Source organism: Myxine glutinosa, chromosome 2 (assembly GCF_964187855.1).
Source record: "Myxine glutinosa chromosome 2, kmMyxGlut1.1, whole genome shotgun sequence".
Lineage (NCBI taxonomy): Eukaryota > Metazoa > Chordata > Myxini > Myxiniformes > Myxinidae > Myxine > Myxine glutinosa.
In genome coordinates, this window is record NC_136262.1 from 75,201,239 (window position 1) to 75,229,200 (window position 27,962).

The 27,962-nt window shown below is 41.9% G+C and overlaps 1 protein-coding gene across 1 annotated transcript in view; it reads left to right on the plus strand.

Moving 5' to 3' along the window:
- Positions 1-19,527, plus strand: part of RASEF (RAS and EF-hand domain containing) — a 99,259-nt gene extending 79,732 nt beyond the window's left edge. The window contains exons 11-17 of the mRNA XM_068107972.2: positions 1,738-1,821; positions 7,822-7,969; positions 9,550-9,631; positions 14,963-15,077; positions 16,632-16,751; positions 17,187-17,263; positions 19,391-19,527. Of these exons, the coding sequence (XP_067964073.2) occupies positions 1,738-1,821; positions 7,822-7,969; positions 9,550-9,631; positions 14,963-15,077; positions 16,632-16,751; positions 17,187-17,263; positions 19,391-19,481 (717 nt within the window). The 3' untranslated portion in view covers positions 19,482-19,527. The remainder of the gene's footprint in view (positions 1-1,737; positions 1,822-7,821; positions 7,970-9,549; positions 9,632-14,962; positions 15,078-16,631; positions 16,752-17,186; positions 17,264-19,390) is intronic.
- Positions 19,528-27,962: the final 8,435 nt, after the last annotated feature.

Here is a 27,962-nt window from a genome sequence, read left to right on the forward strand (position 1 = left end):
CTTAACCTAAAGAAGCTTCCCCCACAAGGCAGTGGGGAACTGTTACTCTAGACAAAGGGCCCATACCAGATACTGTCAGCCGGACACAGCTGAGCCCGGGACTAGCATAGGGTAGGGACGTCACGTCATCTATAATGTACCATGTGAAGATTGTGAAGCCAAGTTTGTTGGCCAAACATCCAAAAACTTAACCACATGGCTAACCGAACACCAACGTGTTGCAACAGGTTGTCCTTGGTTGCGACACACACACACACACGCACACACACACACATACACACACACAGACACACACATACACATACACATACACACACACACACACACACCAACACACGTTCTTATGGAAACAGACCACTATCCTTGGCACAGGATAAATAAGAGTGAAGCGTGACGTTATCAAAGCCTGGTGGTACTCCTGTGAAAACTCCATCAACTGACACATTGACTTGCATCCCACATACAAAGCAATACGCAATCAATTACAATTCCAACAAAAGTGGGAAAATAAGTTGAATGCCGGAGCTCTGTGATTGGCGAGGATTTGAACCAATCCACGACCCAAACTGTCCCCAACGGAACTTAACACGGTGTCACCACCACACCGCTCTTAACACCTCCGATGAAGGAAACCAGCTTGTTCTCAAAACGTCAGGCTTTAAATAATTTATTATTTCACTGCTCAGTTTGCTATCTTTTACCAATATACTGTAGATGCTGATATTCCAAAAAACGAATACGTACAGTAGGCTATATATATTATTTTTTTTGGAGTATCAGCATAATTATCTACTTTTTTGCATGACGTGGATGACAACAAAGAGTATAACCATAAAAAGCATATGCTGAATATTTATTTTTATGCAAACTTTGCTCCATTCATTGTGCAATCTGTCGCACATCTGCAGCGCGCATGGCTGTGTTCGCAAACCTGAGTGGGTTTGGTGCGAGCAGACCGGTATGTTCTGGAAGTGGGGACTGCGTGGCCTTTTTATGTCGGCATAAAGGTCACACGTTACTAATAGCCGCCAATCACCGATGCTCCAAGCCGTGTAACATTTACAAAGGCTTCATGTTCATGATAAAATGACCAAGTCAAAAAGCTCTGCCTATTATCTTGTCATTTTCACCGTTTCATCTTCATTACCTCTCCATCTAACACGCCTGCACCTTCTTGCTTCCTTTGCCCTCATTTTCTAACTGCCTTGGCTAAATCCCACTTTTTCTTTCGCAATTCATGGCTGAAAGAATGTACATTAACCTTTCGCAGGTTACCGTTTCCCTTCCCCAACCCCTCCTCTCTCACCTCTTTTCTTGTTCGTTCATCTGCTTGCATACCATGTCCAACTGTGGCCCGATTGCCCCACTGTCAGTCCGTTGTCTTTTTACCCCCATCATCTCGCTCTTCCATGAGCCTATACACTGCCATAAAATGACTACAGTACTGTAAAGCAAGTAAAGACTACCAACCTTTTGTATATGTAGATATATATATATATATATAATAGAAATCATCATGAAATTAATCTGTAGTTTAATGAAGTACTCATCCCATCTGTCAGCATTCATTTGTGGATGTTCAAAATGCTGCTACATGTTTGATAACTATAATATATCCTGCACAAATCAAAAACACATTTTTGTCAAGAAGATATATTGCATGCCTATTGGCCATAGCACATACCTATTGCTCACTGTGGGCGTTCATAGGTCATAACTTAAGCTTAATCTTCGCAGGGTGACTGGCAACCATCTCGCCCTGTCAGCAGAAGCAGCTCCAACACATCTACTCGCAGAACCATTTCTGCATTCTCTGCTCAGGTGACTTCTTTGCTGCCCCTTCTCCACCCTCAACACCAAGTCCTCATCCTCCACCCCTCCCTACCCTAAGGCGTCAATGCCCTCCCCACTTCAAGCCTTCAAACTCCCTCCTACCTCCTCCACTCCCCCCACAAAGTCCTCAACCCCCCCCCCCCCCCAACCACCCAAAGCCTCAAATTCTCCCTCCCAACTCTATCCCATATTTGCTGTCTCCCCGCTTCTTGCCGTTCCAACTCCAACTCTGTTTTCCTTCCCTCACCTTCGTCCTGTTCATAAAAGAAAACGTACATTCCCACATCAAAACAGCGGAATATTTAATGTTTTCCCCTTCCCTACCATGCTATTACCAATTTCAAAGAAGACCATCACGGTCACCGGTCCAACTAACAATCTTGCAAGATATATTGAAACCCCATGGCATTTCAACTCACAAATGACCATTAGCAGGCTAATTGTGGCAATAAATGACCCAAAACGAATTACCTCCTTTCTGATGTATATATACACATCGTTAAAAGGAAATAATAACGGATGTTTTCTTTCACAATGTCACGAGATTCCTGGAAGTGCATGGACAAAGATATGGGTTTCATGGTTCCTGGAAGGTTATTTAAGAGAGAATGGTCAGAAACAATAGCAAGGACCTGTCTAACCTCTGTGGTAAAAGCCCTGCTTGAGAGAATGCCAGATAGTTATTTGGGTGGTGTATAGACAACAGACTGCTGCTTCTATCCCTAAAGCTAATCTTCACAAGGCCAGTGACTCCTACCAGCTCAAAATGCTTTTAACTGTCACTTTGGTCCATTTACACTGAAGGGAAAACTTACAGGAAGGACATGGCGATTGTGAATGACAGCTCTGAAGATGTTTTCGGATTCGCATATCACCAAAATGGCGGCCATTTGATTTTCCATCTGGTTGAAATTGTGGGTGGAGTCAGGCAAGCTGTCCAACCAATGGATGAACTGAACATTGCACATAGGTGGACAGACAGACGAACAAGCGCATTATTAATATATATATTATATTAACCCCACACTTTTTGAAGAAAAAAATTTGGGAGTTATTGTAACCGGCTCTGTCTGTCTGTCCATCACGCTATCTCAGAAGTTGCACAGAAATTCACCAAACTTGGTAGTTATGATCACCACATGTCACCGTAGGAGCATGAGCAGTATATCATTTTTGGCCTTGCCCACTGGGGCGGAGTCAAAATATCAAACACCAAAAAATGCAATTACGGGCACATCTTTAAACATTTTTTTTAAGTGAAACTGTATATGCAATCAATATTGGGGGAAGCATGAAATATGTGAGTGTTTGGGGATTTGACCTCCGGTTCGTGCCCCTGTGGTGGAGACTTGGGGTCACAGGGATTAAAACGGAAACAAAAATTAACTCAAAAATTGATATTGGGTGATTCCTGATGGAACATTTTGCCATCTTTTAACTGCCTTTTTTGTGGGAAGCATGGGGATTTGTGATGGCACGCCATCGACTTTGCTCTAGTTATTATTGCACTCATTGTATATATGGCGTTGTTTAAGACCTATGCCATGTTGCCATTTTAACACAATCTCTGATGGTGGATTTGATAACGGAAGTAAACTTATAAACAATGAATCTTCCAGTACCAAACGTGTTCAATGTGATGGTTTATTATCAATGTATTTCATCTTATGTAAATCATAACAGCTTTTTGTTGTAAAATCAGTCCTCTTCTAGAAACTGCATTTCGTAGAGTCAATCAGAAAGCAATTCTCAAATCCAAATTGAGTGAAGAAATAGGCAAGATTGCATTGTATGGGTTAGTGCTGATGCAATTTACATCAATGTGTTTTACACAACATTAACACACGATGTGTTTGTTCCACATCATTAGCAGAATACAAGTGTGATGCTCCCATAATTTTAGTATACATTTTTTCAATACTTGAAAGTGCATTACTGTTTGGTTTTCATCACACATCCATTACAATCCAATTATAAAATAGTATTCATAAAGATAGCATTATTAATATTATTATCACAATAAGGGAAGTTTTTTTGCATTGGCAGCGGGTAAATTAATTATATTTTCTTGTCTCACCAGCCTTGTCTATCTATGCGTCTCATGTCTGCCTATTCTTTTTCACATCAAAGTCAGTATATCAAGTTCCAATTTTGCCTTTTAGCTTTCCGCTGAGCCTTGAACTAAGTATAATAATGACTTTACTCTGCCGCTTTGCATGGCTTTTTAATTGTTACTGTGCAGGACATGTAGGAAACGCACATACAAGTACAATTATATTGAGACTTCCTATACCTTTCAAAATATTGCATTCTACATTCCGATGAACATTTAAAGATTCTCAGTAGCTCATGTTGCTTAGCTATGTTAAAATTCTTGCTTTGAACTTCCATTATTACTGCAGAATAATGGTTTAAAAAGGCCAGAGGCTCCATTATGTGGGCATGATGATGAATGAACATTTTGTCGGGTTCGAAGAAATGAATACCTACCACTGCACACTGTAAAGATTTCAGGGAATGCATTACATTGTTTTGTGCTTGATCTATAATCACATAATATATGTTTTAAATATTAAGAATCGCTGTGCACACTCTCATGTTTATAGCGTATGTGCATCGAACATATGGCATTGTTTCCTCAATTAAGATATTGAAACCTGTGTTTCTTTTGAAACAATTACATAAATACATCTTACCTCGTTTGATAACAGTAAGCAAGCATGACATCAACTGTTATGCATATATATATATATATATATATATATATATATATATATATATATATATATATATATATATATATATTTAAAACAAACCAGAACAAAACATGTACAGTATGTAGACAAAAAAACAATTGAATAATATATATTTAAATGATTATAACCCTCCCTTAAAAAAAGAATAGAATATGAATACAATCTGAATATTATATATATATATATATATATATATATATATATATATATATATATATATATATATCTATATATATATATATATATATATATATATATATATAGATATATATATATAGATATATATATAGATATATAAAAATAAAATCAATGCAATGCAATGCACACACACAGATATATATATATATATATATATATATATATAGTCACTTGTCACTTTCTCAAACTTTTGTGAAATCGTACCAAACTTCTGGTATGCACATATCTCTCCCGTCGGTATGTCCTAAGGGTATTCTTTTGAAAAATCTTCCATTTGTTTTTATTTTTATTTTTTGGAATTTTTTGGGGAATTTTTTTTTTTTCAACTTAAGTTTTCAACTTCAATTGTTTATAAAATGTGATATCACGTATATTACAAATACATTTGTGCAAAATAATTGTTTGAATTATGATTGGTTTAAACCATGATAAAACAGCAACTCGGGTACAGTCATTTATCTATATATTGACACATCTGGGCAGTGTCTGTGTTGTCACTTAACGACTCCCTCAAACTTTTGTTTCCGTGGTTGTGAAGTGTTTTTAATAACGTTGTGGTGGTTTTGAATCACGTGGTGGTGAGATATTTTGAATTATGTGGTGTTGAGGTGTTTTTAAATGACATGGTGGTGAGGTGTTTTAAAATCACATGGTGGTGAGGTGTTTTGAATTACGTGGTGGTGAGGTATTTTTAATTACGTGGTGGTGAGGTGTTTTGAATTAGTTGGTGATGAGTTGTTTTGAATTACGTGGTGGTGTGGTGTTTTGAATTACTTGGTGGTGAGGTGTTTTGAAATTACGTGATGGTGAGTTGTTTTTAATTTCGTGGCTGTGAGGTGTTTTTAAATTCGTGGTGGTGAGGTGTTTTAAATTACTTGGTGGTGAGGTGTTTGAATTACTTGGTGGTGAGGTGTTTTGAATTACGTGGTGGTGAGATGTTTTGAATTACGTGGTGGTGAGGTGTAATCGTCCCAAACTTCCAGTCTGCACCTACCCCTCCCCATATGTATGTGCTGAGGGGTTCTTTCTTGAAAAAAAAAACATTCAACCTAAATCTTCAACCTAAATTGCCTATAAAAATGTGATATCACAAACACAACAAATACATTTGTGCAAAATAATTGTTTGTATTATGATTGGTATAAATCATGACAACACAGCAACTCAGGTACAGTCATTATCCTCAGCTAAAATAAGCCCGTTCCTTAGTAACGACGCTTGCGAGCCGAGCCAAGCTAGTATACATATATATATATATATATATGTATGTATATATATATATATATATATATATATATATATATATATATATATATATATATATATATATATAATGTCTTTTGTTTTTTATTTATTCATTATGACTTCATTTTTGATTACATATTATAAGATATAACTGTTGTTTTATGACTTCTATTGTTTTCAAACATTTCTACATTTTTGTTTATTATCTATTTATTTTTTATTTGTTATTATTACTTCATTTTTGTACAATGGTTTAAACCTCATTTTTAAACTTCATTTTTGTTTAAAAACAAACAAAAAAATTTCCCCAAAAAATTCCATTTTGTCTTCATTTTTTAAACTTCAAGTTAAACTTAATTTTTGTACAATGGTTTGTACAATGGTTTTTGTACAATATTTTGTACATTTTTGTACTCCATTCAATGTACAATGTGCGCTGAGTGGGTTCATCAAAAATGTAGTGGTCTGAGAGGGTCATTTATCAGTGTGGCAGCTACATTCAAATGTAAGGTGTGCACAGAGGGAGCTGCAGATGGAGGAAATGTTGAGTTGGATCTTGGAGACGACGTGAAGCTGGAAGGTGTGAAAACATTTTGCTGCCTCGGAGACATGCTGAATGGAGAAGGTGGATCAGACTCGGCAACGGTTGCTCGAGTGAGATGTGCATGGAAGAAGTTTTGGAAACTGAGTGGCGTGCTGATGAGGAGGAGAGTGTCGCTGAAGCTGAAGGGAAAGGTGTATGCTGCATGTGTGAGAAGTGTTATGATTTATGGGAGCGAAACATGGGTAATGAACGTAGAGCAGCAACGAAGGCTGGAAAGGGTGGAAATGCGAATGGTTCGATGGATGTGCGGAGTATCGTTGAGAGAGAGGAAGACAAATGATGAATTACGAAAGATGATGGGAATATTGCCTGTGATTGATTCTGTGAAGAGGAACAGGTTGAGATGGTTTGGTCATGTGTTGAGGAAGGATGAAAGTGACTGGTTGAGAAGAGTGATGGAAATTAATGTAGAAGGAAGTAGAGGACGGGGAAGACCGAGAAAGACTTGGCTAAAGATGGTGGAAGAAGAAATGTGGGCAAGGGGGTTAACAAGGAGAGATGCAGAAAATAGGGCAAAATGGAGAAGATTGTCATGGGGACCTCAAGGCTAACCCCCGCTCTAGCAGGGAAAATGGCCTTAAAATGCATGTTGTTGTTGTTGTATTATTACTTCATTTTTATTACATATTATAGGATGTAACTATTAAACTAACTATTAAGATTGAGTATAGTTGGAGGTTTGCTTCTGCCTTAGTGAGTACTTGAAGCAATCAATATTACATTGTGGGAAAGAAAATTAATATCACATTCTGAAGACATTTTACTTACAAATAAAGAAGTGCATAATGTGGTCAAAAATGAGGTCATAATTCTTTTCTTTTTTTTGCTTGTCTAAGCTTTGAGCTTTAATTAAAAAAAAAAATTTGTGCAGCGCATTATTTATCGTCAACAACCACAATTATAAGGTAATAAATTTACCATACATCATTCCTTCTCTTCCTTTACTCAAATTTAATTTTGTCAATTTACCTCTTCCCTTATTCCCTCTCTCATATTTAATCTGTAAATTTTTTCTGAAATACATTTATGGACTTGAGCAAAAGACACCTTAAATTTGAGGTGTTCTAGCCATTTATCACATCATTGGCATTTTCATTATAAGAGAGTCATTTGTAACTGTACAAAGCATTGTGCATTTATAATGGTGAAACAGCTTTTCTTACTTCTGGGTTGAATGTTGTGCAGATTGAGAAGTCAACACTGAGAAAGACGTTGAACAAACCCAACAGGGTGTACAAGCTGGTGTTAGCCGGAGACGCAGCTGTGGGGAAGTCAAGCTTCCTCCTTCGGCTGTGCAAGAACGAGTTCTATAGTGACACCAGTGCTACCCTCGGTCAGTGGGACTGCATTTTCACACTCACCCCAATAACTCGTGCCTTCAGCGATGCTAAAATGAGAAAACATTGGTATTCTATTGTCGATAAATTTCCTTTTTCCTTCTGAGGCCCTATGGATTAATTCCACAGCATGTTAATGGTGTCTCTATAGCTAATTAAGCTCGGCTGTGAAATGACCTGGAGATCTTACCCACTATGGCCTACCGTGCACTCACTGTACGGTGTCTCCATCCTGAATTGGAGCAACATTTTCCCCAAAGGACAGTTTCTCGCACTATAGTTCCATTCATTTTCCTTTGTGGTAAAAGCCTTTTTTTCCTGCACCAGTAGTAGTGTTATCCTTTGTTGAAATAGTTGTTGTAAAATATATCTCGTGATATAATGTGGAATTGTACCTTTTAAAGGACTGTTGTTATTGTTACGTTTTTGGGTAGGGGGAAGTAGTTAGAATTGAAGGCCTTGGCACCGTTTGTGTTTGCATGGTTTATAAAAACATTTTTCAACTGTATTAAGGACAAATGAGAGGGGTAAGTGTTTAACATACAGCCCGGTCGAGGGACGGGCCTGGGATATTTAGGGGTGGAGAGGACAAGGGAGTCATATTGAACTGGGCAGAAGTCGGGTGACAGGGAGATGCTCTGGCCCTCGGACATCCCAACAATGAGGCCGCAGCAAGGGCACCTGCCATTGGACCCCGCTACTTGGCGGCCTCGACACCCATTGGTTCTGGAACAGCACCGATAAATTGGTCGAGGCTGTCAATATGTGTGGGCATGGCATATCATTGGTTGGTGCCCTCTGGGCCCTGATGTCGGCACCTCAGTGGTGAGAAAGGGGAGAGGGAGAGTTTAAGGAAGTGAAAGGGAAAGGTGGTGGCCCAGCATTCAAACATTCTCTTCTGCATTTCGCTTTGCCTCTTCTCTTCTGTGCCAGATCTCAACTTTTGGGTGTTGGCACCAGGGATTTTTTTTCAATCTACCTGCTCTTCAACACATGCCCGGTGTGTGTGTGTGTGTGTTTGTGTGTGTTTGTGTGTGTGTTTGTGTGTGTGTGTGTGTGTGTGTGTGTGTGTGTGTGTTTGTGTGTGTGGTTTTTTTCTCCAAATTTGGAATTAGTTTCGTTTTAGTAACTATCATGTTTATTTATTGTCTATTTCATCCAGGATTCTGTTATCATTCTGTCCTATTGTCAAATACAATATCTATATTTCCTTAAGGATGTGTGCTCCATGTGCTCCTCCAATCTCTCCCGGGCTGATGATTTGGTCAAATGATAACTCCTGGAGGAAAATGAATTAGGGTAAGCCCTTTTCGTGTTTGTGTTTGGCCATTCATGTGTGTCAGACACATGTGAGGCTAGAGGCACTTCACACAATTGCTTGGGTGACGTGCCAACCAACTTAGTCTTAAGCTGGCTATCCAAAGGATTATAATTCCCAGCATATTCAGTTCCCACCTTTAATCGCTTCTAGTTTTAGGCAGTAGTCATACATGTAACATCATTATCGTTGTTATATTGTTCATTTGTCTTGGTGATTTAATGAATCATATTTATTACTATTTTGTTGTTGATGCAGGAGTGGATTTTCAGATGAAAACTCTCATTGTGGATGGTCAGCAAATGACATTGCAGTTGTGGGACACGGCTGGCCAGGAAAGGTAACTCGGTCCTGTTTACCTATAATTAAGGTGTTCTTACACCTGACACAGAATACTGTTCGCCATGACGGCTGGTATCAGTCTAAATTGGCGGAAAAGCTAACAAACAGATTTTCACAACTAAAGTTTGTTAAGAATTTGCATGAGGAATGAGGTTGTGGCTGATGATTTTAACGTTAGCCCTTTATAGAGGAAATAAAAGTCCAGGGTTTCACTGATGAATGGTTATCAATCAACATAACATAACCTCATTTTTCACAGCGATAAACATACCCTTATGAACGTGTAGTTGAAAAAACATCCATTAGTGATCTTACATCTGACCTTGAAACTGAAGGGAGAGTTAGTCTTGAAGTCTGCTGTACTCTATTAATCAATAGATTTGAGATTTCAAATCAAACAATTCCTTTTCAGAATCCTTACAACAACAGACAATAAAATTTAAACAACCGTTGTGATATATTTATGGCCATACCTCATACCAATGGTATCACCTTTTCTAATAAGGTATATATGCACAGTCTTGATAGAGCATCAGGTGATGAATGGCGTGAAGGTTTCTGGCTGAGAACCAACCGTAGACATGACGTCCCTCCATTGCAGAGTGCAGTCGGTGGACAGTAATCTTTAGTTTGGTCAGGGTACGAGCTTGAATGGCCTACTTTTTGTGAAAGACACTGTGGGATCTTCACTGTTCACACAAGGCCGACATTTTAATAAAGAAAGTGAGGGATCTTTAATTCCACTCGAAAAGAAAATGTTCACAGATAGGATACCCAACTCAACTCTTCTCTGAGGGATAACATATACATTGTTGCAACAGCCTACCTGAGAATAGCTAAGATGTCGCATACAGTACTTGTCTTTAACAGTCTAATTTAGGTTAGATTCCCAACCCGAATATAAACTGTCAATCTGTCAACCTGGTGTTTCCCTGAAGGGTGTGCTCTTCAACAGATGGGATGTTAACCTGGGGATCCGTCTACCAGAAATGGCTTCTGGTGGATATTAAATATCCAACAATGTCTTTCACAAAGGGGATTTGTTATCAGTGGCCGAATGACAAATCCTTGCCCCAACCAGTTGTGGCACTCATGTCGTTTTGTTTAGTGATGACCCCTGATGTCATCTGTGCTCCAACGCATCAGCAATCTACTGGTATATGGAACTAGGCAGTATATGATGGCATCATCATTATATCATCATCAACACACACACACACACACACACACACACACACACACACACACTTCAAAAGTTTGTTCCCCACAAATCAAATAATTAATTAAACAGTAATGACTATTCCTAAAGCATTAAATTAACACGAGGGAGTAGCGGCGGAATTTCCGCGTAATGTAAAGTATGACTTCAACAATATGATGCAAATAATTTAATATTATTTCGCTACAATTATGTGCTTCCTAAATACTCCCTAAAGGGATGAACCATGAACCCCAGCCCCCACCCACCCCATATTGACAATTCCACCCCCCACCCACAAATCCCAAGTACTCAACTTCCTCCATCCTCAACCCCAAGCTCCAGGCTATCAAGCCACCCCACGATCCTAAATATTAGCATCCCCCCCCCCCCCCTTGCCAGAATTCCTCCACCCCCACCGAAAGTCTTCAATCTCCCCGACAGGAAGTCCTTGATCCCCTCCACCTCATCTTCTCAACCCCCTCTCACAATTCTGTCTCTTCTCTGCCCCCCCCCCCTGCCCCACCACAACTTCCTGTCCTCTCCCCCTTTCGTAGCTAAATTGTGTTAATAAATGATCCTAAATTAAATATCTTATTTTAGTACGGCGGATAAGCTCTCATATTTTAACAAATTGTGCATTTTTTGAGAAAAGCATGAAATTTCTAGCATAGTTAGTATATACCATAAGGTTTCTTTTCAGATGTGGAGGGAAGTCAGATTTGACCTCTGAGGACCGTGAGAGGTCAAATCCAAAATGGCCGCCAGTCCACCGGGTCTAATGTTCAAACGCGCTTATAGGTGTCATTTCCAACTAAATTGGGGATGCCCATTCATTTGGTGATACTTTTGAGATCGCCAGAACTCAAGGACATGCATTTAGGTCACGGTCAAGGTCAAATTACGTTAAATATCTATTTTTATGATACTGCAGTTGGAACTGCTATTGGAAAAAGTTCATTTGAACTTTTAAAACTTTATTTTTTTCAGGTACAGGGATAGGTACAGAACACCCAAAGACCAGAAATGATGAAAAAAAAGTGTTTACACTGCAAGGAATGATGCAATAACCTCTGAAAAAATAACTGTAGTTAACCAAGTATGTCCAACAAAGCTTACATTAAACCAAGTGCAATGATGAAAATTGGTAATGATCTAAATCTAACAGTCTCCAGAACAGAAGCACAGTGCAGTGCACTCGAATGCAGCTTTGGCACACTTGCAGCGTCCAGTGCACCCTTTCTTGCAGCCACAGTCGATCAATTCATGGCACGATTTTGATGCTTCAGGAAGAGTGGTCCAAAGAGGCTGCCACCCAGTTGTCTCCTTTGTCCAGCCCCAGTCAGGTGGGTCTGGCATCTCTGGATCCATGATCAATGCCTGGTTACAACAGTTGGTCTGGTAGCAAGTGCGCTTGATGTGCTGCTTGAGTGTTGCCTGGGTTGGAGGAATGTTCTCTAGAGTTCTACACTTCTGTGTGAAGAGCCGTTTCCTGGCATCTTTCACTTCCGTGCTCTCACTGGTTCTATCGTACATCAGCACCACAAATCACTCCAGCAGTAACATTGAGCCTTCACTGACCTCACTTGGCATGCCTAGGAGTTCATTGAAAGCATCATTCACCTCTGGGCATCCCCAATTTAGTTGGAAATGACACCTATAATGTTTTTCTACACTATTTGGTTCCAAAATTAAGCGCGTTTGAACATTAGACTCGGTGGACTGGCGGCCATTTTGGATTTGACCTCTCACGGTTCTCAGAGGTCAAATCTGACTTCCCTCCACATCTGAAAATAATCCTTATGGTATGCACTAACTATGTTAAAAATTTCATGCTTTTCTCATAAAATGCACAGTTTTGTGTTTATCTGCTGCACTATACAAGTGGGTCAACAACCACAGCTGTAGATCTACATCAGTTGATCCAGAACCTCAGCTGTGTCCATATAGTCGGTTAACCCAGCAATGCAAACTCACTGTTCAAATTTTCTACCGATAGCCATTAACCTTTCTTATTGGAGGGTTTAATGCATTATCATACAGTATATTCATAATAGTGGGGTGGCTAAAGTCCAAATTTAAGTGATATCGTGACACACTGGCCCAAAGGACCAAATTTGGCACAGTTCTACTTTAGGACCATACAAAACTTTTGAGAGGGGGCTGCCCGATTTTAGAGGCCCAGGTCAAGGTCAGGTCAAGGTCAAAGGTCAAATTATGTGTCTGTCATGTTTTTGCAATATCCAGCTTATATATAACCTAAAAAACCTGGTCTTAGTCACATAACCAACATATTTAGTCAATGAATCCATTACTATTATGGGAAGTTCCACCAGGTGACGGCCATATAGGCAGTGGCGGCGCCAGGCTATCCCCGACCGGGGGGGAGGGGGCTAACATCCCCGACGAGAGGGCTAAAATCGCTAAAATCAGTGGAATTAATCCATATTCATTCACAAAAATGGGTTGGCTTTGGTACTGGTAAACACTTCCGCTATTACCATGTCAACTCAATCTGCCAGGAACTTGGGGAAGACAAAGCTTGTGCTCTGCCATTTTTCCATGCATTCTCTGGCTCTGATGTAACATCGCAATTCAGTGGTAAAGGCAAAAAGTCAGCTTGGAAGGCATGGAAAGCTTACCCGACAGCCACAGAAGGATTCACCATTACGTCCCTGACTGCGTTTGTTCCACAGGTGATTACATCTCCAGCATTCAATGTGATCGAGCGGTTTACCTGTATCATGTACGACAACACAACCCCACATGTCAATGTGAATGACCTTCGACAGGAGCTATTCCCAAGGAGAGTGAAGATGATGGAGAAGCTTCCTCCAACTCAAAACGCACTGCTCCAGCATGTAAATCGATGCCTGTACCAAGCCAGCATTTGGAGAGAGAGTCTGAAGCCCATCCTAGCTGCACCAAATCCAGATGGCTTTGGGTGGACCAAAGCAGATACCGGGTGGCGTCCAACCTGGCCAACCCTGTCAGCTGCTGCTCTTAGTTGTAGAGAACTACTCAAGTGCGGATGTAAGGCGACACCCACTTGTTCAAAGAATTGCACGTGCAGGAACGCAGGACTGCCATGCACAGGACTGTGTCTCTGTCGCGGAAATTGTGAAGCATAAGTCATGCAGGCCGCGACCTCCTCTGTACTGGCCAATCCAGTATCCTCCCTCAGCGTATCGATGTACGTCAAAAACACCGATGCAAAAATGACCAACACATAATTCGACCTTTGACCTTCATCTGACCTTGAAATACAATATGGCAGCACCTGAGGATATTTTCCATAATACAAATGGATTCCTTATCCTTAAAAATGATTATTTAGACACTGAGATAATGTTTCTATGACAGCTATGAGCTGGATATGGCAAAAACGTGACAAACACATAATTTGACCTTTGACCTTGACCTTGACCTGGGCCTCGAAAATCGGGCAGCCCCCTCTCAAAAGTTTTGTATGGTCCTAAAGTATAACTGTGCCAAATTTAGTGCTTTGGGCCAGCGTGTCACGATCATTTCCATAAGCCACTCCACTATAATGCTCATCACACATACTATTATACAACAGTATATTAAATCATGCACATCTTACCTTGCAGATTGCATGCACAATAGCCAGTACGTCTATTATTCTTACCACTGAATCTAGCTGTTAATCAAATAAAGAAATTTGAATGGATTTTCCCAAGTGCACTACTGCATCCCCTAGCAACAACTGAAAAATACTTTTGAAACATATTTATTTAAATACTTCAATAATTTTTTTCTGCCATTTTATTGTATTTGGTGGATTTCAAATATTCGGTGCACTGCCATTTCATGTCTTCACCCCCATTATCTTAACCACAATCTTTATTATCCCCATTAACCTTCTCTTATCTACAGGATGGAGTTTCCTTCCCTCCTCTCCCTCCTCTTTTCCTGTCCTTTCATTCCTTTACTTATTATGTCCAAGAATTGCCCTGCTGCCCTCATGTCAGTTCATACCCTATGTTCACCTTACTCTTCCAATGAGCCTCAATCTTGTAGGACAAGTAGTGTTCTTTTCCATAGTCTTATCAGGTGTTGGCCTTATCTCTGGATACACAAACATATTCTTCTCTCTCCCTCTTTTTGTAGGTTTCGAAGCATTGCAAAATCATATTTCCGGAAAGCGGATGGAGTTTTATTACTGTATGACGTCACTTATGAAACCACCTTCCTCAACGTAAGAGAATGGATCGACTCCATAGAGGTGACCTTTTCAACATTGTTGTTACACAAACAGAAATGATTTAGAAAAAGCATTTTTATGTGCTTTGATTACGAGGAAATACTACCAAACATATATTATTCTTGACACTTAGATCATCAGCTGGTGTCTTCACTCCAGATAAATGGATAATATTTAGCTACAAGCAAGCACATTGGCCCTGGCACACTTTTTGGTGCATTGTTTGTAGCTCTAATTATTATTTTTTTTACTTCTAATTCTAAGAACGGGAAATGGGTACAGTAAGGTTGTATTGATGTCATTTGCCAGGAGCCAATCACAATGCACCTTGCCTCGCACAGCCAATCAGCAGCGTCTCACGACTTGTTGCCAAGCCACGCAAAGCATTGTTCATGCTTGCTTTGTCTGGGCATTTATCTCTGTGAATAATGGAAAATATTTTTCCGCTGTATTTCCCAGGTCCTTGGCAATTAATATGAAACCGTTTTCAATTTTGCGCATCCAGTTTTGGAGGAGATGCAAAACTGACACATGGCCATTGCATCTTATTATATAGATAATTTTATCGGCTATGACGCACCGAAGTACAAAATTCGCAGGTGGATTTACACTCAAAAGATAGTATGCAAAAAACTGCTTGTACTTCAGAACACCCTTATTCCAAAATTAAGGCCTTGCCAACAAGTATTACCTGCCCAGCAGATGAGGCTCACGGCTAATTTTGTTTTTGAAAATAGACTGTTCTTCACTCAAGGCTGTGCAAGCATCTTGTGATCACTCGTTGATCGAAACATCATCCCTGAGCCTTGTATGCTTTGACTTGGATATATTAGTATAAAAAAAAAACCACCTTTAGAGGCCATTTTTCCCCGCAAAGCGGGGGTTGGCCTTCTTCGGGGACCGTGGTTGTTGTTGTTTTTCGGTCCCCTTTTTGAAGCAATGTTTTGCGGCCGGATGCCTTTCCTGCCGCCAACCCTTTTTGTCGCCAACCCTTTTTGTCGCCAACCCTTTTTGTCGCCAACCCTTTTTGTCGCCTTTTTACGACAAACGGGGAATTACCAGTGAACTGGTACTCAATTAGCCGACCTCGGAAGGATGAGCAGGCTGAGTCAAACCCCCTGGCGTTAATTCAGTGATCGACCGGGATTCGAACCCAGGATCCTAGGATCCTAAGCCAGCACCCTAGCCGCTAGCCCAACACCAGGGTTATGGAGGGGTTGGAGATATTAGTATCTCCATCCACTTGGATATATTAGTATATACTGCAAAATATACTAGCAAAATATGCCTTCATCTTTGAACTCTAATAATGTCATAAAATGATGCTCATACAATAATATACATTTATTACCAGAAAAAGACAAAAATTAAATAAGAAGAGGACAATTGGGCCATTCGGAAATTTTCCGGCTGGTGCATCTCCCCACCTCGACACTCTTGTGAGGGAAGAAGAGGAACCACCATCCCAAACCTAATGCACTTTATTGAGAAAAATGTTTAAGACATTTCACAACTGTTTTAATAATTGTCCTCAAGCATTTAAAATTATTTTCTTTGTAATTGTTTCCACTCCAGGATTCCACCAGCCAAGCCATCCCCGTGATGCTGGTGGGAAATAAAACAGATCTTCGTGAAAAGGCCCAGAGGGTAGGGCAGAATTGTGTGATGACATCGTATGGAGAAAAACTTGCCATGGTAATTGCTTTTGAATGTCATCATCTTCACACTTCATTTATTTCTGGAAAAGAGTCAGAAATCCATGCGAGGCACACTCACATCTTTTCTGAAGCATTTAAAGTATATTTGTACGTGGCCACTTTAGTATTCCATCCACAGTTCTATTGAGAACTTCCATTGACAGTTTCCCTTGTTGGCCTGTACAAGTTGTAGCAGATTTCCAATTTTCAACTCCAATATCACAGCTATTATATCATTAGCAAAATGGGAACTCTCAATGAAAAACTTGAGGATGGAAGTTGGAACCCTCGATGCATCGATCATGCTCATGCGAGAAGAGCGCACCATGAAAAACACATCTGGCGATTTATTTTCATCACATCTCTGTGTCCGGGCGCAAGGCATGTGCACACCACCACTGTGCCCCCTCCATCCCACTCGTGTGTCTGCCAGACGTACCACGCACTGTTTTGCGAGACGAGCGCGAAGGATGGCTCGAACATCGTGGAAGCCGTACTACACCTCGCTCGGTAAGTTGGGGCGAGAGATGGAAGGGTCGTCGGGGTCTTGGAAGGAGAGTCGATTTAAATTTGGCATGCTGGGTTTGTTTTGGATTGTGCAGTTTGAGTACTTACTCCATCATGGACGTGGAGCCAATTTGGCCGGCGTAATGATGTAACAGTGTCATTACTGGTCTGGCTGGCTGTGTGCGACACTCATAAAGCGTACAAATCCAATTCTCGTCTTTTGATAAGACAGTTAATGCCTTTGGTGACAGGTTATACTTGCGCCTTGCAAGAATAAGTAAGATGGCAGTCTAGCCCAACCACGTATTGCATAAGTAAGATGGCAGTCTAGCCCAACCACGTATTGCATAAGTAAGATGGCAGTCTAGCCCAACCACGTATTGCATAAGTAAGATGGCAGTCTAGCCCAACCACGTATTGCATAAGTAAGATGGCAGTCTAGCCCAACCACGTATTGCATAAGTAAGATGGCAGTCTAGCCCAACCACGTATTGCATAAGTAAGATGGCAGTCTAGCCCAACCACGTATTGCATAAGTAAGATGGCAGTCTAGCCCAACCACGTATTGCATAAGTAAGATGGCAGTCTAGCACAACCACGTATTGCATAAGTAAGATGGCAGTCTAGCCCAACCACGTAATGCATAAGTAAGATGGCAGTGTAGCCCAACCACGTATTGCATAAGTAAGATGGCAGTGTAGCCCAACCACGTATTGCATAAGTAAGATGGCAGTCTAGCCCAACCACGTATTGCATAAGTAAGATGGCAGTCTAGCCCAACCACGTATTGCATAAGTAAGATGGCAGTCTAGCCCAACCACGTAATGCATAAGTAAGATGGCAGTGTAGCCCAACCACGTATTGCATAAGTAAGATGGCAGTGTAGCCCAACCACGTAATGCATAAGTAAGATGGCAGTCTAGCCCAACCACGTAATGCATAAGTAAGATGGCAGTCTAGCCCAACCACGTAATGCATAAGTAAGATGGCAGTGTAGCCCAACCACGTATTGCATAAGTAAGATGGCAGTGTAGCCCAACCACGTAATGCATAAGTAAGATGGCAGTCTAGCCCAACCACGTATTGCATAAGTAAGATGGCAGTCTAGCCCAACCACGTATTGCATAAGTAAGATGGCAGTCTAGCCCAACCACGTAATGCATAAGTAAGATGGCAGTGTAGCCCAACCACGTATTGCATAAGTAAGATGGCAGTCTAGCCCAACCACGTATTGCATAAGTAAGATGGCAGTCTAGCCCAACCACGTATTGCATAAGTAAGATGGCAGTCTAGCCCAACCACGTATTGCATAAGTAAGATGGCAGTCTAGCCCAACCACGTAATGCATAAGTAAGATGGCAGTGTAGCCCAACCACGTAATGCATAAGTAAGATGGCAGTCTAGCCCAACCACGTATTGCATAAGTAAGATGGCAGTCTAGCCCAACCACGTATTGCATAAGTAAGATGGCAGTCTAGCCCAACCACGTAATGCATAAGTAAGATGGCAGTGTAGCCCAACCACGTATTGCATAAGTAAGATGGCAGTCTAGCCCAACCACGTATTGCATAAGTAAGATGGCAGTCTAGCCCAACCACGTATTGCATAAGTAAGATGGCAGTCTAGCCCAACCACGTATTGCATAAGTAAGATGGCAGTCTAGCCCAACCACGTAATGCATAAGTAAGATGGCAGTGTAGCCCAACCACGTATTGCATAAGTAAGATGGCATTCTAGCCCAACCACGTAATGCATAAGTAAGATGGCAGTCTAGCCCAACCACGTAATGCATAAGTAAGATGGCAGTGTAGCCCAACCACGTATTGCATAAGTAAGATGGCAGTCTAGCCCAACCACGTAATGCATAAGTAAGATGGCAGTCTAGCCCAACCACGTAATGCATAAGTAAGATGGCAGTCTAGCCCAACCACGTAATGCATGCATCGGTCCATTTACCGTGTGTGGGATTCGTTTTCCTGCAACGTGATCGAACATAGCATTAGACAAAGGATTTTTCTGAAAGTAGATTAAATTCTTGGCATGAAATTTCTGAACTAGCACTTTGCAGATAGTAAATTAGCAATGGCACTGAGGTGTCTTCTTGCCACCTTGTGTTAATGTGAATTGCAGGGAGGTGAGGAAAAAAGCTGCTGAAGCTGACAGAGCATCTATTGTAATTGTGGATGATAGCAAAAGCAGCGGGAAGTGTTGCAAAGTCTGACACCTGCGGCGAGAAAAAGCGAATTAAAAGCAACGATGACGTTTTGTTGAAGTCTTCGATTTCCTTATTCCGTGGAGGACTTCACACCATGCTGCTAAAACTTCTGGGAAGCCTACCGTGACCAGACTGCACAAGAGAGAACCTCGAGCTAATGAAAGACCTTCTTCATACAACGCATGGGATCTACAGCACAGACTTGGCCAAGTACAGCACAATGACATTTAGTAAATGCAGCCAATGACACAAAAGGCAGTGACCATTTCTGGTTACATCAGCTGACCCTCAATAGGTCCAAACTTTCCTCCTGCTGCCATGCAATGTACTGATAAACTACTGACCAAGTGCAGGGTAACTCCGTCAGTAGCATGAACATCCTTGAAATACTGAGTCCTCATGGTGATTCCTGGGCATTTTGCATTTATTTGATTAAAATTGAGTTGTGATGAAATACCAGCAAGTGATGCTGCATTTTGGTGCAACCGTCCTTTTGGATGTCGATGTAAAAGCTGCTCGGTCTGCATGTAGTTTGTGGGCATTGAAAATCCCACGGTCTCTGTCATTCATTCATTCTTCTGCTTTTCCCTTTATATTCTTCTGCCCTGCCTTGACCACGATACTCCTCCACTTCGCCCCTGTCCTCAGCCAACTCTCTCCACTCTCCAACCACCTCCACCTTACAGATATTCCTCCTCACACAATCCTCCCATCTCAACTGCCATGTACCTCTTTTCCTCCGATCTCTACCCCCCTCAACTTATCCTCTCTCTTTGCCATTCCTTCTTCACCCATCCACGCTAAGTGTTCAGCCCACTTTAGCCGCAGAGCCGACATTTCACCAATCTCCCCATCAAGCTTACTTGCACACCAATCTCCCAGTCAAGCTTACTTTCACACCAATCTCCCCCATCAAGCTTACTTTCACACCAATCTGCCCATCAAGCTTACTTGCACAACAATCTCCCCGTCAAGCTTACATGCACACCAATCTCCCCATCAAGCTTACTTGCACACCAATCTCCCCATCAAGCTTACTTGCACACCAATCTCCCCATCAAGCTTACTTGCACACCAATCTCCCCATCAAGCTTACTTGCACACCAATCTCTCCATCAAGCTTACTTGCACACCAATCTCCCTGTCAAGATTACTTGCACACCAATCTCCCCAACAAGCTAACTTGCACACCAATTTCCTCCCTCAAGCTTACTTCCACACCAATCTCCCCATCAAGCTTACTTGCACACCAATCTCCCAGTCAAGCTTACTTTCACACCAATCTCCCCATCAAGCTTACTTGCACACCAATCTCCCCATCAAGCTACCTTGCACACCAATCTCCCCATCAAGCTTACTTGCACACCAATCTCCCTGTCAAGCTTACTTGCACACCAATCTCCCCATCAAGCTTACTTGCACACCAATTTCCTCCCTCAAGCTTACTTGCACACCAATCTCCCCATCAAGCTTACTTGCACACCAATCTTTCGGTCAAGCTTACTTGCACACCAATCTCCCCATCAAGCTTACTTGCACACCAATCTACCCACCAAGCTTACTTGCACACAATCTACCCATCAGGCTTACTTGCACACCGATCTCCCCATCAAGCTTACTTGCACACCAATCTCCCCATCAAGCTTACTTGCACACTAATTTCCCCATCTAGCTTACTTGCACACCAATCTCCCCATCAAGCTCACTTGCACACCAATCTCCCCATCAAGCTTACTTGCACACCAATCTCCCAGTCAAGCTTACTTTCACAACAATCTCCCCATCAAGCTTACTTGCACACCAATCTACCCATCAAGCTTACTTGCACACCAATCTCCCCATCAAGCTTACTTGCACACCAATCTCCCCATCAAGCTTACTTGCACACCAATCTACCCATCAAGCTTACTTGCACACCAATCTCCCCGTCAAGCTTACTTGCACACCAATCTCTCCCATCACGCTTACGTGCACACCAATCTCCCCATTAAGCTTACTTGCACACTAATTTCCCCATCTAGCTTACTTGCACACCAATCTCTCCATCAAGCTCACTTGCACATCAATCTCCCCATCAAGCTTACTTGCACACCAATCTCCCCATCAAGCTTACTTGCACACCAATCTCCCCATCAAGCTTACTTGCACACTATTTTCCCCATCTAGCTTACTTGCACACCAATCTCTGCATCAAGCTCACTTGCACATCAATCTCCCCATCAAGCTTACTTGCACATCAATCTCCCCATCAAGCCTACTTGCACATCAATCTCCCCATCAAGCCTACTTGCACACCAATCTCTCCATCAAGCTTACTTGCACATCAATCTCCCCATCAAGCCTACTTGCACACCAATCTCCCAGTCAAGCTTACTTTCACAACAATCTCCCCATCAAGCTTATTTTTTTTCTTTCTTTTTTGCACACCAATTTCCAATTTCCCCATCAAGCTTACTTGCACACCAATCTCCCCATCAAGCTTACTTGCTCACCAATCTCCCCATCAAGCTTACTTGCACACCAATTTCCCTGTCAAGCTTACTTGCACACCAATTTCCCCGTCAAGCTCACCTGCACACCAATCTCCCCCATCAAGCTTACTTGCACACCTATCTCCCAGTCAAGCTTACTTTCACAACAATCTCCCCATCAAGCTTACTCGCACACCAATCTCCCCATCAAGCTTACTCGCACACCAATCTCCCCATCAAGCTTACTTGCACACCAATTCCCCCATCAAGCTTACTTGCACACCAATCTCCCCGTCAAGCTTACTTGCACACGAATCTCCCCGTCAAGCATACATGCACACCAATCTCCCCATCAGGCTTACGTGCACACCAATTTCCCCATCAAGCTTACTTGCACACCAATCTCCCCATCAAGCTTACTTGCACACCAATCTCCTCATCAAGCTTACTTGCACACTAATCTCCCCATCAAGCTTACTTGCACACCAATCTCCCCATCAAGCTTACTTGCACACCTATCTCCCCATCAAGCTTACTTACACACCAATCTCCCCATCAAGCTTACTTGCACACCAATCTCCCCATCCAGCTTACTTGCACACCAATCTCCTCATCAAGCTTACTTGCACACTAATCTCCCCATCAAGCTTACTTGCATACCAATCTCCCCATCAAGCTTACTTGCACACCAATCTCCCTATCAAGCTTACTTGCACACCAATCTCCCCATCAAGCTTACTTACACACCAATCTCCCCATCAAGCTTACTTGCACACCAATCTCCCTGTCAAGCATACATGCACACCAATCTCCCCATCAAGCTTACTTACACACCAATCTTCCCGTCAAGCTTACTTGCACACCAATCTCCCTATCAAGCTTACTTGCACACCAATCTCCCCATCAAGCTTACTTGCACACTAATCTCCCCATCAAGCTTACTTGCACACCAATCTCCCCATCAAGCTTACTTACACACCTATCTCCCCATCAAACTTACTTGCACACCAATCTCCCCATCAAGCTTACTTGCACACCTATCTCCCCATCAAGCTTACTTGCACACCAATCTCCCCATCAAGCTTACTTGCACACCAATCTCCCCTTCAAGCTTACTTACACACCTATCTCCCCATCAAGCTTACTTGCACACCAATCTCCCCATCAAGCTTACTTGCACACCAATCTCCCCATCAAGCTTACTTACACACCAATCTCCCCATCAAGCTTTCTTGCACACCAATCTCCCCATCAAGCTTACTTACACACCTATCTCCCCATCAAGCTTACTTGCACACCAATCTCCCCATCAAGCTTACTTGCACACCAATCTCCCCGTCAAGCTTACTTGCACACGAATCTCCCCGTGAAGCATACATGCACACCAATCTCCCCATCAAGCTTACTTGCACACCAATCTCCCCATCAAGCTTACTTACACACCTATCTCCCCATCAAGCTTACTTGCACACCAATCTCCCCATCAAGCTTACTTACACACCTATCTCCCCATCAAGCTTACTTGCACACCAATCTCCCCATCAAGCTTACTTGCACACCAATCTCCCCGTCAAGCTTACTTGCACACGAATCTCCCAGTGAAGCATACATGCACACCAATCTCCCCATCAAGCTTACTTACACACCAATCTTCCCGTCAAGCTTACTTGCACACCAATTTCCTCCCTCAATTCATCCATCCTCCTTTTATCCACCTCCTCCATTCCCGCAATCCTCCTGACCGGCCGGTTGTCGAAAAAAAAGACTTTTGTGTGTTGTTGACCTCGCACATTTCCTGGCACCTGGGGTTACCTGTATAATTAGCACAATCCAAATTCGGTGAGTGTTGGGATCTGGACGGTGCCACAGGCACTATGGGCCAAATGGCCATTACTTGTACCATTAATATTTTACAAAGGCCAATTTGCACCATAAATACAGTGTATAATTAAACTATTTGTTACAAAATCCCAGAGCAAAGGTAAAAATACACAACAGAATAAATAATTGTCTAAAACTGAATTATACTTTGACGTTTTTGACGAATGCAGATAATGTATGCACATTTTAATTGCAACCTTCATATTGCATGCCCAGTGATACACACTGTCATCTTTGTGAATTTTTTTTTTTTACATCAGTCTTTGTGTGAATGTCTCTGTCTTTGACCAAATTGCAGCATGAGGACATGAAATATTTGTTTTTAAGTCGGTACATAATGTTCGTTCTGGCAGGATGATGCAAGTTGAGTATATTTGCCTTTGGGCCACGTCACCTGGGTTTGTCTCGACCTGACTATCTGTCAGGAGTAGTGCTCCACAGGCAGGGCGTTGTCTCAGTGAGCGCACCGTCCTTCGGATCGATGTCAACCTGGAAACCCTTTTGCTAGCATTCAGTGGTGGATGTTAAAAAAATCCACGAAGAACAGTTTACCCTGGAACAAATTCCAAATCCCTGCCATAACCAGCTCCAGTAAAACATCAGGTCTGGCAGAAAGTTCATGAAAGACCTGGGCCAATCCATTTCCAGCAGCTGAACTCACAACATATGCTCATGCTCCTCCTCCTCGCCGTATACCTGCAATTAATACCACCTACTGGTGTGGTCGACTGGGGAAAGTTTTTCGACCAAGCTCTTCAAGAACAGGCAGGCCAGGCCTGACTTTCGACTGAAGGTGGCACGAATTTAGCGGGAATCCCTCCTGCGAGCATGGATTGCATGTTGCAGGAGAGTTGACTTTATTTCAGTGGAGAGTAGGCGAGTCATCGCCAGCACTTTGACCAAATTCCCCGAGGGATGCTGGAAGTGCAATGACAAAACCACCTAGTGTAAGCTTCTCCGTGAGGCTCTATTTCGACAAAATCGATGCCATATCCGCTGGGGTATGGGTATATTATGATGACGTCATTTCGGTTGGCCTGGTAGTTGAGTGGGCAAAGACTTTTTGCATTGCCCTCACGATTGTGGGTTAAATTATCATGGCTCTTCTGGGTGGAAATTTCCACTACCGGGGACGGAGGGATAACCTGTCCACAATTGGTTCTCAGCCACAAAACGTTAATAACTTGCGCCATCGGGGGATAAGTGCCCCGATGCTCCATCAAGAGTGTGGGCCTCCATCACCACAATTTTCAGTTTGAATAACTATCCGGTTTATTTCATGAGGAAACTAGAACGCCACTCGGTAGAGAGCAAAGCTCGCCAGGCTAAACGTCTTCCATTTTGTATCCCACTGATCGGCCGGATCTAGATCCAGACCCGAAGCAAAATCGAATCAGCTTGTTACAAACTCATCCACCTAGTTTTTAAATATCATGCTACATATTGTTTTTGGCCCTATCTCCCTATGATGAAACATCACTTGTAAAATTTTAAAAACATCCTCATATCTGGATCCATCAATCGAATCGATTCGTCCTTGTCACACATCCAACCCGTCACCAAGTTTCATCTGAATCCGTCCATAACTTTTTGAGATATCGTGCTATATATCGGTTTCAGCCCTATCACTCAATCGTGAAGAAGCACTCAAAAAATTCCCGGATCCAGATCCGGATCTTCACCGAAACCGAATCATTTCGTCCTTGTCAAACACGCATCCTCTCCACCAAATTTTGTTTGAATCCGTCCACAACCTTTTGAGATATCCTGTTCACAGACAGACAGACAGACAGACAGACAGACAAGGCTGAAACCGTAATCTTCATCCACCTTCGTTGGCGGAGGTAAAAACTGTCTGTTGTATTGTGCTGTGTAATTACAAATGTCACAGCCACATTCCATGAGAAGCCGAACATATACCAGTGCATCAGTGAAATTGGTCAGACACACCTTCGTAATTGAAATCCCAAGACAGCCTCACCAATTGCAATTACTCGAGCTAACCCAAAAGGGTCTCAGCGAATACAATGCTCTGTTCGTAAGGCCAATGGCACATTTTATTTGCAGGCGAATTCGGAACGCATTGTTTTCATTTATTTATTTATTATTATTAGTCCTATTTTTCCGCCTTGCTTTCAGCCGAATCCCAAATGCTCGAGCTTCTCGTGCTCTTCTGAACACCTAATGGCCCCATCGGTTTCCACCGTGTAAATTAAGAGCATTAAAAAAATTTTTTTGTATTTGTCTCGTCCTCTCCCCTACTTACCGCAAGCTACAATTTTCGACCGTCGTCGCACCCACTAATGGTAGGTTATGCGTGGAGAAATTTTTGATGAGTTGTTTACAGCACAGCCAATGCTTTCACCCTTCATTCTTGAAGTGAGGGTAGCCTATATATTGCAAAACGGGTAATTTATTCTATTTGCGCTGGCAATTAATCTCATGCTGGTGACTTGGCAAGCGCGCGCGGACATGCCCGGCTGTATCGCCAGCCAGGTGTAAATTTGAGAAAGTAGCTGGGCTTTTTTCTTTCTTCCCCCCCACCTATTATATATTGGCTATATGTTATAAAATACTTGTACACTCTAATTGCACTGGTAACCGTCGTTGGTTATAAAAATGATTATGTTCTTAAAATTCATGTGCTCATGATTTGAGTGTGTTAACAATTTGTTTGCTTGTTATCATAAAACTGTGTTTTATTTGTCTGACGCCTTGTACATACATGCCCAGTTTTGTTGAAAGTTGGAAGGTTAATGTTTAGTGGCCGTAAATGGATAACCCATGTCCTGTCCGAAGCCCGGAGCTTCCAGAGTATTTGGTACTTCGTACCGTTGATATACATCCTGCTTGTACATAACACTTATGGCAGAAATAGGTTTGCTGGTCAAGGAAGCACTTTCGTTCATACAGCAGGGAGTGCACTCACACCTTGTATGACGTCATAATGCCATTGTATGTTAAAATTCCTCTGTATTCCTCACAATCCTCCTTCAAGATTCTCACTTCCAAACCTCCATTACAGATTCCAGATTGGATAATTGGACCAAGTTTTGCGGTCTGGAAGTTTTATGAAATGTTTGATCTTGTACAGATAGCCCCGAAATCGATGTTGTACCATATAGAGATTAAAGTTCTTACTTAAAAGACGAATGATGGTTCATTCTGTATGTTCAGCGTGTTTCTGATCCACCCAATTATTTTGAAGATGAAGTGAATAAGCAGGAAACTGTGAAGAGATCAGAATGTAATTGTGCAGTCGAAAGGAAGAGACCAGGAATACATGATGGCCACACAAAGGAAATGCCAGATGAGATGCCCGGTTCGACGTTGCACCTTATTGCACATCCACTTGTGGATATTGTATCCCTTGCAGCTGTGTTGATACTATTTAGATCTATGATGATGTGACAGCTTAATAATTCGACAACACAATAATTGCCTAACACAATTATATTTTTTATTGATCATCGTGGAGCTCGAACATAGTAACTACATCACGTGCAGGGTACACGTCGGTAGATGTCATTGTGCACTTTAATGTGAGCCGTAACAACAGAAGGAGGCAATTGAAAAATACATAATCATACAGTGTATGGGATATTAACCTGGGTTTCCGAGCATCAGGAGCTGCCGATTAACATGGGAAACGCTGAACAGGCCAACTTGCTTTTCAACACCCACTGATTATATCTTACTAGTGAGATACCAGTGCTACGCACGGGTGGGAGGCCGAAAGCAAACAGGCAATGCAGATACGGCGAATGCTAAAGCATGACACCAAAATATTCCATATTCCTGTAGCACCCTCATTCGCACGTCAGACATGGACAGCAAGTTCGTGAAGGATTTCCATGAAAAACGTACCCTAACGCAAACAAACGGGTATGTTCACGTATAGAAACATCGACCGTGGGTCCGTAGCGAATCTGCATATGGCGATCGGCGAAGTTCACGTTTAGAAGGTAGAAACCATCACGGCATGTCGTCATTGACTTGAACTCGATATCTCTTTTTTCATTCCAAACAACATAACTCCAATCACAAATTAATCACAAAATAAACTTTTAACAGCATTGTTAATCTTTCCTTCATCGTAAAAACTACCAAGTCAACAGTTAAAAGGATTTTGAGC